We start from the raw sequence: 13,270 nt of genomic DNA on the forward strand, positions 1-13,270 counted from the left end.
TGTCGGGGTCACAGTGATGATGATGTAATGGCCTCCCCGGCTGCAGCCAGTCACCCACCTTCCCCCTCCAGGCAGGTGAGGAGCAGCTTCCTGCAATGTCATCGCCCTGTCAGCAGGCGCAGGGTTAACAGCTCGGGCTGTGATTGCTCTGGTCTGATTGGTCGGCTCACTGCCTGACGAGCCACCGTCCCCTCGCATAGGACGAGTCACCACCAGGCCACGCCCCTTTACATGATCCGGGGCCAATCGTAACGAGCCACCGTCCCCTCGCATAGGACGAGTCACCACCAGGCCACGCCCCTTTACATGATCCGGGGCCAATCGTAGAGAGGACAGGGCGTGACGTCAGATGGTTTTTAGAGAACTACACGGACTGAAGTCTGGATCTGTCACACGGCGGCGAGAGGAGGACACGGCAACAACCGGCACCGGCATCACCGAGCAACAAACATGGCGGAGTGAGTGCGGGGGGAGACGTCACTGCGGGGAGACGTGCAGCCCCAGTGTCCTGCTCCTCAGCCTGCGGGCGGCACCTGGCAGGGCATGCTGAGACTTACAGTTCTCAAGCTGCAGCTGGTCACGTTACTTGACATCCGGGGTCACAGTGCAATAGTGACAGGTGTAAGGGTCCCCAGATAGCGGGGTCTGAGGGCGGCTGCCCCCTGTCTGCACCCCTGTAATCTGCACCCCTAGTATTTTATCCCCCTGTATCTGTGCCCCCTATATTCTCCCTCTGTTCCCCAGACAAGGTGCCCACTGCGTCCCTGATCTCTGCGTCCCTGACTGCTCCCTCTGCGCCCTGATGACAGCCACCCCTGACTGCTCCCTCTGCGCCCTGATGACAGCCACCCCCGACTGCTCCCTCTGCGCCCTGGTGACAGCCACCCCCGACTGCTCCCTCTGCGCCCTGATGACAGCCACCCCTGACTGCTCCCTCTGCGCCCTGATGACAGCCACCCCTGACTGCTCCCTCTGCGCCCTGATGACAGCCACCCCCGACTGCTCCCTCTGCGCCCTGATGACAGCCACCCCCGACTGCTCCCTCTGCGCCCTGGTGACAGCCACCCCCGACTGCTCCCTCCGCGCCCTGGTGACAGCCACCCCCGACTGCTCCCTCCGCGCCCTGGTGACAGCCACCCCCGACTGCTCCCTCCGCGCCCTGGTGACAGCCACCCCCGACTGCTCCCTCCGCGCCCTGGTGACAGCCACCCCCGACTGCTCCCTCTGCGCCCTGGTGACAGCCACCCCCGACTGCTCCCTCTGCGCCCTGGTGACAGCCGCCCCCGACTGCTCCCTCTGCGCCCTGGTGACAGCCGCCCCCGACTGCTCCCTCTGCGCCCTGGTGACAGCCGCCCCCGACTGCTCCCTCTGCGCCCTGGTGACAGCCACCCCCGACTGCTCCCTCTGCGCCCTGGTGACAGCCACCCCCGACTGCTCCCTCTGCGCCCTGGTGACAGCCACCCCCGACTGCTCCCTCTGCGCCCTGGTGACAGCCACCCCCGACTGCTCCCTCTGCGCCCTGGTGACAGCCACCCCCGACTGCTCCCTCTGCGCCCTGGTGACAGCCACCCCCGACTGCTCCCTCTGCGCCTCCTATACATATATATATATTATTCTTCCTCTCTGTAGATGTCAGTGACCTTGTTGTTTCAGTGATTTCCATTGACTTCTATGAAGTTCCTGTAATGGGCCCCAACATACAACATGTAGGAAGACTTGTCACCCGCCGTAACCTTAAAGGGGTCACTCACAGACACAACGCATCGCTGGGGTTCAGGGGTCCCGTGTTCTCTCTTTATCGGAGCGGTGGCCGGACTCCTGCGCCTCCATTCCCTTTATTGTCTATACGGGGCTGGGGGTGTTGGGCTCCTGGAGTCTTTGTCCAACATTTACTGACACTTTTACACCAACATTCAGTGTTCTCTGCACTGGAGGATCTGGTGATGCCTTCATTGTAGCTCTATTCTTTGGGTGTTGGGTGCTCTTGGCCCCCTCTTAGTAACGCTTTTTGCCCTTTTAGTGAGTTGGTTCTCGGCCTGGTTCAGTTGGCCATAATTCTCGGTTCTTATATGGACTGTAATTCACCGACCTCCGGCCTCGCAGCCTGAGCCTAGTTTTGCAAGTGAAAAGTCGTTCTACTGGAGATATCGCCCACCCATTAGCATTCAGTCTGTAAGCTGCAGTGAGACCTGCGCCTGTATCTCCGCAGCGGGGAGGCCGCTTCTTTAGCTTTTATACCGTTTGTCTATTGAGAAGATTTTAGACTAACGCGGACACCAATAGACGGAGCAGCGGAGCTGGAGCCGCTGATCGTAGCTGCCTCTCCTGCAGATTGTTCTGTGGATTTCAGACCAGATCCACAGTGGAGATTTCTCGCCATGTGTTCACTTAACCTTAGAGCAGATACAGACACCGACCTTAGAGGATTGGTTGCAGCATATAAAGGGTTAACAGTGACCCCGAGTCCCGGTAATGGGAAATCCTTAACTTCCCTGATTCTAATCCGTCTCTCGGCGGCAGTGATGTAACGTGACAGCGATGGAATCTGGATTTTCCCAAGGAATCCAGTAATCCTGTGTAGTAATGAGATCTCCGGGGGTTATTTATATACCTGTTAGATGATCTATGGTAATTAGCTCCAGAAAACGGTTATGGGCGATATGCAAAACGCCGCTGGTCAGGAGATTACACCTACAGGATATCCTAGAGCTGTGGAACATTGTGAATGCTGGATGATCATACAGAGCCTTCTGGTTCATATCCGGATCTGCTATAAGTGATATTGGGGCAGATGCAGAATTTCTCTTTTCTATTCCAAAATGCGAATGTTTAAAATAGACGCTCCCTCCTCTGATTCACACCAGGGGAGGCGGATGTCAGTGTTCTTCTTCTTCTTCAGGAAGGCGTGTCAGGCCGTGTAGAAATCCGGGACTTTACAGTTTAATCCTGTCCATGCGGGAGAGGGTTAATCCCCGCTGCCCTTGTTTGTTCTAGCTGCATGCCGTGTCATGCCATCGCCTGGTGCATCCAGCGCCTGCACAGAGCGGGCAGGTTTCTATGGCTGTGTATGGGATTGGCATCCGTCGGTGAGGTAGAGAGCGCCTCGTGCCTCCATGACCGCAGTGTCGTTGACTTGTGTCTGCACCTGGGCCCATTACCCGTAGGCCGAAAAAGCGGGAGATTGCAGGATAAGTTTTCCCCAAGTAACGAGATAACAAACTGCTCCAAAATGAAGGAAGACTTGAGTATGTTCCAATAGAGCAGATTTTTGTGCCTATATAGCACAGCAACAGGTTACGAAATCGGCGGAAAAATTGTCAGCGTGCGCTGACCTGAACAGTACAAGTTGCGGATGTCACCGCAGTGCAAGGGGTGAGCAGTGCCGCGGATCTGCCGCAGTGAAGGCTGCACTGGTGTGTGCGCCCCTGCAGCAGGAGGTCTGTGCAGAAACGTCACGTGGGAATATACCCTTAAAGAGAGTTATAACCTCAGGGCTGATGATCAGAGGGGGTCACAGTGGCTCTGCTCCATTCATGCTCTATGGAGAGAGCGGAGAGGTGCAATTGGATATCTTCAGCAGAGTGGATGGAGCGGTGGCGCACATCCCTTGCATGATAACGGAGATAAGACGTGACGTTTATAACAGACATACGCAGTTTTATTATCCACACAAAGTTCCACACTCTTTCCAAAATCAACACCTGAAGTGACTGCGGTGAGTGATGTCCTTTGTGCACGTTCCCCGATCCTGTCATCGCTGCTTGTTCGGCTGGGTGTGTGCGATAATCTCCCCCCGCCGTGTCCTCTGCTGATCTCCGAGTTCATGAAACTTTATTTTTATTTATTTTTTTTTTTCTCTCTACCAGAGCTGATATCGCTCTCATCGGATTGGCTGTGATGGGCCAGAACCTGATCCTGAACATGAACGACCACGGCTATGTGGTAAGTGGTGAGATGGCGAAACGCGTCGTTGGTTCATCTCTGGATTATGTAACGCCCGGCTCTTGGGTGACTTCCTTCCTTGCTGAACATTAAATATGTGCCAATATAGCAAAATAATGGAAAAATTGCAAATTGTGGGCTAATACTACGCCTCCCAGCGGGGCATGATGAGAGCTGAAGCTTTGCAATTGGAAGTCAAAGCCCTATATCACGGGCTTGTATGTCAACCTTCGTAGCATATACGCAGTTGTGCGGGTTATACGTGGTCCGATATGTGACTGTTCTCCTCCACCAGGTTTGTGCATTTAACCGGACGGTTTCTAAAGTTGACGAGTTCCTGGCTAATGAGGCAAAAGGCACCAAGGTGATCGGGGCACATTCCTTACAAGAAATGGTCTCCAAGCTGAAGAAACCTCGTAGGATCATGATGTTGGTGAAGGCCGGGACGGCGGTGGACGACTTCATTAATAGCCTGGTATGTATTGATAGCCGTATAGGGCACCATCGCTGTGTAGGAGTATGGGGTCAACCTGTCGTTGCCCAATTCGATGAGGCCTGGTGCTGCCCATGGCCACCCTGTCATCACATGCTTTTTATAGTCGTGTTGATCCTGTGCGGGCACTAGGGGGCATCTCACAATGCAGGGTGGAGGACGCGTGATCCGGTCTGATTATTACTCCCTATCTGCCCAATATTTAATCACAATCTGGAAATACACAGGATCCTTTGTCCCGGGCCCGCTCCCAATGGGCACGGCCTGCACCCTGTTGACATTACCAGCTTAGTAAGGATTCCCTCGCTGCCAGGTGTGACTACAATCTCCTGAGTCATCTGATCTGGGCATTTCTGGCCGCTGGTAACGTCATCTTGTTCTATGGCTGCAGGTTCCTCTTCTTTCACCTGGCGACATCATCATCGATGGCGGCAATTCGGAGTATAGTGACAGCACGGTAGGTTTCCATCTGGGCTGCCGTGATTACAGCATAGTCGTATCTGCAAAATCTTTACTGTATTTATATTTTTTTGCTTTCCTTTCAGAGGCGCTGTAAGCAGCTGAAGGCCAAGGGCATCCGGTTTGTGGGCAGCGGTGTCAGCGGAGGAGAGGACGGGGCCAGATATGGACCCTCGCTGATGCCCGGAGGAGATAATGAAGCTTGGTAAGAGTTCTGAAAAGTTCACGCACCTGTTAGAGTTTTATTCGCCCCAATAAAGTTGGGGTTAGAGATCAAATGCCCGCCGTGCCCTCTGCAGACGTGCCAGGGAACACTCAGGGGTTTCTCTCTTCTTTTTCAGGCCTTACATTAAGGACATTTTCCAGAGCATCGCAGCGAAGGTCGGCAATGAGCCGTGCTGTGACTGGGTGAGTGAATGTCCATGATGACTCGGGACCAAAGTCCTCGTTATTATATTGCGTCATTAGGATTAGAGAGGGTCTCTAAGAAACCCCCTCCCCCATGAATGAGCAGATACAAAGAGCGCTGCAGAGGAATTGCCCACTGCTGTATAGGATGGGGACCTTAAAGGGTTAACTCAGCATTGGCTGTTACTGGATCCTTTGATTGGCAGGATGTAGTTCCTACATGTATGTGCAGAAGTCGTGTACAGTGCCCCCTGGTGGTTCTGTGCCAGTTTAACCCCGTGTGGATTATGTATACTTTCTTATCTTCAGTCTTCCTCATGCCTTTATACCTGGACCTGACGCCATACTGTGATTCTCTCTTTCTGGGCAGGTGGGTGACGAAGGCTCCGGACACTTCGTGAAGATGGTTCACAATGGCATTGAATACGGGGACATGCAGCTGATCTGCGAGGCTTACCATCTGATGAAGGACATCCTGGGGATGGAGCAGGACGAGATGGCCAAGGTGCAGCGTTGGGACGTGCACTAGAAAAAAAAAAAACTTCCAAAAATTCAACATTTTTTACTTTATTATTTTTGCGCTCATTGTGTATAATTGTTTTCTATTCAGACGTTTGAGGACTGGAACAAGACGGAGCTGGACTCGTTCCTGATCGAGATTACGGCCGACATTCTGAAATTCCGGGACACGGATGGAAAGCACCTGCTCCCGAAGATCCAGGACACGGCTGGGCAGAAAGGCACCGGAAAGTGGACCGCCATCTCCGCTCTAGATTTCGGGGTCCCGGTTACTCTCATCGGTAAGCACTTTATTTATTTTTTTTCTTCTCCAGTCACATCTAAAGCTGCATTCAGAACTTTGCTAGTGCATTGTTGGAGCTGGACGGGTTTTATACGTCAGAGGGCAGGCGGCAGAATTTGGAAAGCATCCTTGGTGTGAATGCACTGATCAAGCTGTATTGCAGCATTTTTGCTTCTTTATGGCTTTTTGCAGCAGCTGCTCTCTAGGGGTCCAGCAGGGGGTCCCCCTTTACTGCGTCCAAACTTACTATTAAGTAACAGCAGAGATCACCTAAAAATGTAGCGTCACATACATGTGGTGTTAATGTAGGATCAGCTGAGGGGATGGAAAAGTAAACTGCATTTTTGGGGTGTTCAGGATTAAACAAAAGAAAAAACATTGCAGCTTTCTTCCAAAACAGCACCATGCCTATCTACAGGTTGTGTCTGGTATTGCAACTCTCGGCTCCTTTTTGAAGTGAATTAAAGATGCATTACCAAACACAACCTGCAAACAAGTGTGGCGCTCTAATTCTGTGCAATGTGATAATCCAGAAGCTTTCTGGACACATTATCTGTTCCTGGTGAAGATACTTCTTATCAGACCTCATAATTCCCTTTTTTTTTTTTTTTTTTTTTTTTACATAAGCTGGTAAATTGACATTGCAGTAAGAGTCGTATAACTTGTTGGGGAGGATTTCATGTTTTTCAGTCCCTTTCGCGCCCGCTCCCCCGCTCACAGTGTTGTAATCCCATCAGGAAGCGCTGCACAACTTTAATTGTGTCATCGTGAAACCAGTTCTGTGGGATGATGCTACTGACGGGGTTAAAATATATAGTCGCAGCGCTGTCCTGATGAAGCGGAGAATCTTACTACCCGCTTCTGCAGAGCATCACATCTGTCTCGGGCAGATCAGGGAATGATGTGGCCGCTGGTCCTGTGAATCTAGTCACTCAGCTTCCTGCACCTCCGCTGCAATAGAGCTGCAGTACCAGGCACAGCCACACTCTTGTGTGGCGCTGTCTGCAGTGATTGCCTGAGCGCCCTTCATTCCTCTGAATCGGGGTTAGGTGATCAGTATTTTTCGTAAGTTTCGTGCAGTGAGAACCTGGCTGGAGATACTGGTGGAAATCTTCTTACACTTGTCCTCCATCCCGCAGGTGAAGCAGTGTTTGCTCGCTGTCTGTCATCCTTGAAGAAAGAGAGGATTGTGGCGAGCCAGCAGCTTCGGGGACCAAAACAGGCGCCATTCAAAGGAGACAAGAAGGCGTTCCTGGAGGACATCCGCAAGGTATGCACTAAAGGAAAGGAGCATTTTGCTAATGCTGAGAACAGACCTAAGACTAATAATATAAATGAAAACTGCAGACCCTGAATCAGCAGGAAATGGGAGACGTAAGCTATGAAATCTGCAGTATTATGAATGCAGCTCTGGAGTATCTTAACAACATGTGTGAACAGTGAATTCTGGCTTCTCATACACTTTGCTGGTACTGCCAGACGCAGCTGAAAATTTACATAAAAATCTGCAGCAAAACACAACGTGTGTGCACTTACCCTAAAAGTATTTTTTATATCTATTTTTTTTATTTTTCCCCTTCAGGCTTTATATGCATCTAAGATCATTTCTTACGCACAAGGATTCATCCTGTTCCGTCAGGCGGCGAAGGATTTTGGTTGGAAGTTAAATTACGGAGGAATTGCAATGATGTGGAGAGGAGGCTGCATCATCCGCAGGTAACGGGAGGGTTTTAGAGCGACTTTCCAGCTGCTTTAAAACTACAACTCCCAGCGTGTCCTGATGGCTCGGTTGTGATTTTTGCAGCAGCTGGAGAGCGAGAGGTCGGATCTCACGATGTAAAGAACTAAATCTCTACATCGACGCCTGTTTCTCATTTTTGCTGCAACTTTAGGATTCTTCCCTTTTTCTATTCTTTTTTATGATTAATAAATGAGAAAAAAAAAAAAAAAAAAAAAGCATGCATATATTTATTTATTTTTATTTTTTACAGTGTGTTCTTAGGCAAAATCAAGGAAGCCTTCGACAGGAATCCTGATCTCCAAAACCTCTTGCTGGATGATTTCTTCAAAAAGGAGATGCACAACTGCCAGGTGAGCGCGGGGGGAGCAGATAAAGGAGGGCGTCCATTAGGTCCGACACTACGCCATCTGTAGCTTAATCCTTTCGGCTCCATTTCCTGAATTAATGTTTGCAGAACTCTTAGCGCCCATGGATGCTTATTGGTCCTATTATCAGGGGTCCGCAGGTTGTGGGTCGTTCACTTGCTATATAAGATGATGGCGATGCTATAAAGTACATGTAGGGGTTGTGGGCCCCTATTAAAGATGTTTGCATTCACTCACTGGTTCCCTCCTGTCCCCCAGGAGTCCTGGCGCCGAGCGGTGAGCACTGGGGTGCAGCATGGGATCCCTATGCCGTGCTTCACCACAGCTTTGTCTTTCTATGACGGCTACAGGCATGAAATGTTACCAGCAAACCTGATCCAGGTGAGGGGTTTATTTCCTGTAATTTGGTGGTCTCCGGCTGCTGCTGAACTACAACTCCCATCATGCCCTGGTGGACTTGGGTTGCAGAGTTGATGGTGTTTCGTTTTATTATTTATTTCAGGCTCAGAGAGATTACTTTGGGGCTCACACCTACGAGCTCCTGACCAAACCTGGAAATTACGTTCACACTAACTGGACCGGTCATGGAGGCAACGTGTCTTCTTCTTCCTACAATGTGTGAGCTGCTCGTCCGTTGTCTGAGAGAGTCGTCCGGACCCATCATAGTCGCTGTCTTATGTGTTGTCCGTTTTATTTTTTATTTTTTTCTAATCTGTTTAGTACGAGAATAAATGTTTTTATATGGTTGCTGCCTTGTGCCGTGACTGAGATATTAATCTGTCTTCCTCATACGGTAACGAGGGTCTAATGACATCAGAACTCTTACAATATTTTCTATAAAAGGGAAGAAAACTTTTTTCTCTGCTCCTGAATCCTCAGATGCGTCGTTTTCTTACTCGCTTTCACTCCAGCTGTACGTTTCCCGCACCTCCATCTTTCTGACTTTGCATTCAGACTGGATTGACTCCCGCCTTCTCTTTTTGTTTCTAGAATATAAAAAGGTAAAATCCTTCATCTGAAAAAAAAAAGGTTCCTTAAAAATCCAAATCCTTCCCTTTATAACACTGTAAGGGAAGAGCAGACGGCCGTATAATTCGAACGAGGATCACAACGCAATCCTCGGACTGGCCGGCAGCTCTCTTTACCCGAGCATGACAGCTGCATAGAAATATACGGCGTCACTCTTGGGTCGGGAGAGCCGCCGGCCAGTCCAAGCAGTGTTGCGATCCTCATCCGTCTGCTCTTCTCTTACAGTGTTATCAGGATGAGCTTTGTCCGTTTTTTTTTTTTAATTATAGGTTTTTGTTACTTGTTTAACGTCCAAAAAATGTTCAGTTCTCCCGCCTTGGTTACCCCGAGGTCTGAATGGCAGTCGGTGATGATGGGATGTTCTCACCTCACCTGAGTGATTTAATCTCCTGCATGTAGAGAACAAAACATATTCTGGAATCGCGACGGGGTCCTACCTAAATCCCGCCATCTGGGATGTGTTGCAGAAGGACTCTGTAGTATTGTACAGTTCTTCCACAATTTTTTTATAGTTGTGCAAAAACTTTGCAACTTTTGTTATTTTTACACCATTATTTTGCTCCGTGTGTAGAATGACAAATTCATAGTTTTTATGTCCAAAAAAATAGCCTAAATTACAATAAAAATATATACTCGGGTCCCTGACAAGAGTAAAATGGATTTGGTGCCTCTTAATCCAGCAAACTCTTCGGAGACCGGCGTGCAATGAACGAGTGTCCCTTTGGCCTCCATCAGGGATGAATAAATTGGTAATGCTGCTCTCCTTTCCCTCCAGATGGATTAGTTTAGTCAGTTCTGCTGTTCTAGCTAGAGACATCGCCGAAAAAAAAAAAACCTGCATCCCTCAACTACAGTGGGGAAATAAGTATTTGATACTCTGCCGATTTTGCAAATTTTCCTACCAACAAAGAATGGAGAGGTCTGTAATTTTTATCGTAGGTCACTTCACCTGTGAGAGACAGAAACTAAAAATAAAATATGTAAAATCCTACAATGTGATTTTTCTGGAATTAAATTGCATTTTATTGCATGAAATAAGTATTTGATCACCGACCAACCAGCAAGAATTCTGCCTCTCACAGAACTGTTCCTTTTTTCTTTAAGAAGCCCTCCTACTCTGCACTCATTACCTGTATTAATTGCAGCTGTTTGAACTTGTTACCTGTATAAAAGACATCTGTCCACACACTCCAACCTCTCCACCATGGCCAAGACCAAAGAGCTGTCTAAGGACACCAGGGACAAAATTGTGGACCAGGACAAAAGGCAAGCAGCCTGGTGAGAAGGCAACAACTGTTGGCGCAATTATTAGAAAATGGAAGAAACACAAGATGACTGTCAATCTTCCTCGGTCTGGGGTTCCATGCAAGATCTCGCCTTGTGGGGTAAGGAGGACTGAGAAAGGTAAGGAATCAGCCCAGAACTACACGGGAGAACCTGATCACTGACCTGAAGAGAGCTAGGACCACAGTCTCAAACATTACCGTTAGTAACACACTACACAGTCATGGATTAAAATCCTGCAGGGCACGCAAGGTCCCCCCGATCATGCCAGCACATGTCTAGGCCCGTTTGAAGTTCGCCAATGACCATCTGGATCATCCAGAGGAGGCATGGGAGAAGGTCATGTGGTCAGATGAGACCAAAATAGAACTTTTTGGTATCAACTCCACTTGCCGTGTTTGGAGGAAGAAGGATGAGTACAAACCTAAGAACACCGTCCCAACCGTGAAGCATGGTGGGGGATACATCATACCTTGGGGGTGCTTTCTGCAAAGTGGATAGGATGACTGCACCGTATTGAAGGGAGGATACATGGGGTCATGTATTGTGAGATTTTGGCCAACAGCCTCCTTCCCTCAGTAAGAGCATTGGAGATGGGTTGTGGCCGGGTCTTCCAGCATGACAATGACCCGAAACACACAGTCAGGACAACTAAGGAGTGGCTCTGTAAGAAGCATTTCAAGGTCCTGGAGTGGCCTAGCCTGTCTCCAGCCCTGAACCCAATAGATAATCTTTGGAGAGAGCTGAAACTCAATGTTGCCCAGTGACAGCCCCAAAACCTGAAAGATCTGGAGAAGATCTGTGTGGAGGAGGGGGCCAAAATCCCTGCTGCAGTGTGTGCAAACCTGGTGAAGAACTAGAGGAAACGTCTGACCTCTGTAATTATATCAAAGGTTTCTGGACCAAATGTTAAGTTCTGTTTTTCTATTGTATTAAATACTTATTTCTTGCAATAAAATGCAAATTAATTATGTAAAAATCATACAATGTGATTCTCTGGATTTTTTTTTAAGATTCTGTCTCTCACAGATGAAGTGACCTATCATAAAAATTACAGACCTCTCCAGTCTTTGTAGGTGGGAAACCTTGCAAAATCGACAGTGTATCAAATACTTATTTTCCCCACTGTATATGAGAAATCTGTCGCTGCTGCCCATAGAGAAGCATCGAGCGGAGGGTCTCACTCTTGGGCTCTTTCTTCCTCTCCACTAAGGGCTCGCTGATATGAGCGAACAAATAGGACAAGTGCACTCCGATAAAAAATCGGATTGCACTCGCCCCAATGTTACCCTATGGTGCAGCTCACATCTGAGATTATTTTCTCATGCCGATTCAGCATGCTGCGAATGGTTTGAGAATCTGAACCTGAAAAGCCACAGGGTCACATGCGCCAATCTGGGGCTGCAGCCTTTCCACCATTGCGGTGAATTCTGAATGTGATGTGTGAAGGTTTTCTTGTCCCCTCACTCTTCCCTGGGGGTGTATGACCCCGGCCCGCGCCCTCACGGCCTAATTGCTCCGCTGTGGGTGTGCACGACCTCCTCGCTCTGCTGTGGTGGTGTACAACCCCGGCCTGCTCCCTCCTCGCTCCGCTATAGGGTTGTACGACCCCGACCCACGCCCTCCTCGCTCCGCTGTGGGGGTGTACGACCCTGGCCCACACCCTAATTGCTCCGCTGTGGGGGTGCATGACCTCGGCCCGCGCCCTTCTCACCCTGCTGTGGGGGTGCACAGCCTCGGCCCGCGCCCTCACACTCCGCTGTGGTGGGTGTACGACCCCAGCCCGCGCCCTCCTCACTCAGCTGTGGGGGTGTATGACCCCGGCCTGTGCCCTCACGGTCTTCTCGCTCCGCTGTGGGGGTGTACGACCTTGGCCCACACCCTAATTGCTCCGCTGTAAGGGTGCATGACCTCGGCCCGCGCCCTTCTCACTCCGCTGTGGGGGTGCACGGCCCCAGCCCTAACACTCCACTGTGGGGGTGTACGACCCCAGCCAGCGCTCTGCTGTGAGGGTGTATGACCCTGGCCTGTGCCCTCACGGTCTTCTCGCTCCACTGTGGGGGTGTACGAACCCGGCCCGCGACCTCACAGCCTAATCGCTCCACTGTGGAGGTGCACAAACTCAGCCCGCGCCCTCCTCGCTCCGCTGTGGGGGTGTACAACCCCGGCCCGCGCCCTCACTCCACTGTGGGTACATGACCCGGCACGCGCCCTCACGGCCTAATTGCTCCCCTGTGGGGGTGCACGGCCTCCTCGCTCCACTGTGGGGGTGTATGACCCCGACCCGCGCCCTCCTCGCTCCACTGTGGGGGTGTAAGACCCTGGCCCGCACACTCACGGCCTCCTCACTCCGCTGTAAGGGTGCACGACCCTGGCTCGCACCCTCACGGTCTCCTTGCTCCACTGTGGGGGTGTAAGACCCCGACCTGCGCCCTCACAGCCTAATCGCTCTGCTGTGGGTGCATGACCCCGGCCCTCATGGCTTAATCGCTCCTCTGTGGGGCCCTCACAGACCTCGGCCCGCTCCTTCACACCCTCCTCGCTCCACTGTGCGAGCATACGACCCTGACCCGCGCCCTCCTCGCTCCCCTGAGGGGGTGTACAACCCCGGCCCGCGCCCTCCTCGCTCCGCTGAGGGGGTGTACGACCCCGGCCCACGCCCTCCTCACTTCAATGTGGGGGTGTACGACCCTGACCCGCGCCCTCCTCGCTCCCCTGAGGGGGTGTACAACCCCGGCCCGCGCCCT

At 50.9% G+C, this 13,270-nt stretch overlaps 1 protein-coding gene across 1 annotated transcript; it reads left to right on the top strand.

Annotated features, from left to right (window-relative positions):
• Positions 1 to 302: 302 nt before the first annotated feature.
• LOC141246890 (6-phosphogluconate dehydrogenase, decarboxylating) lies at positions 303 to 8,957 on the top strand. The gene is made up of 13 exons (XM_073669162.1): positions 303 to 458; positions 3,867 to 3,942; positions 4,238 to 4,417; positions 4,827 to 4,892; positions 4,981 to 5,099; positions 5,236 to 5,302; positions 5,673 to 5,807; positions 5,913 to 6,102; positions 7,244 to 7,374; positions 7,687 to 7,820; positions 8,096 to 8,195; positions 8,469 to 8,591; positions 8,713 to 8,957. The coding sequence occupies exons 1-13, from the start codon at positions 451 to 453 to the stop codon at positions 8,830 to 8,832; spliced, it is 1,449 nt and encodes a 482-aa protein (XP_073525263.1). The 5' UTR covers positions 303 to 450; the 3' UTR covers positions 8,833 to 8,957.
• Positions 8,958 to 13,270: the final 4,313 nt, after the last annotated feature.

Source organism: Phyllobates terribilis, unplaced genomic scaffold (genome assembly GCF_046119375.1).
Source record: "Phyllobates terribilis strain yellow unplaced genomic scaffold, ASM4611937v1 Scaffold_2692__1_contigs__length_113010, whole genome shotgun sequence".
Lineage (NCBI taxonomy): Eukaryota > Metazoa > Chordata > Amphibia > Anura > Dendrobatidae > Phyllobates > Phyllobates terribilis.

Coding starts and splice junctions, on each gene's coding strand:
- LOC141246890 (XM_073669162.1), top strand. Junction 6,103..7,243: donor GGTCCCGGTTACTCTCATCG/GTAAGCACTTTA, acceptor TCCATCCCGCAG/GTGAAGCAGTGTTTGCTCGC. Junction 8,196..8,468: donor AGGAGATGCACAACTGCCAG/GTGAGCGCGGGG, acceptor CCTGTCCCCCAG/GAGTCCTGGCGCCGAGCGGT.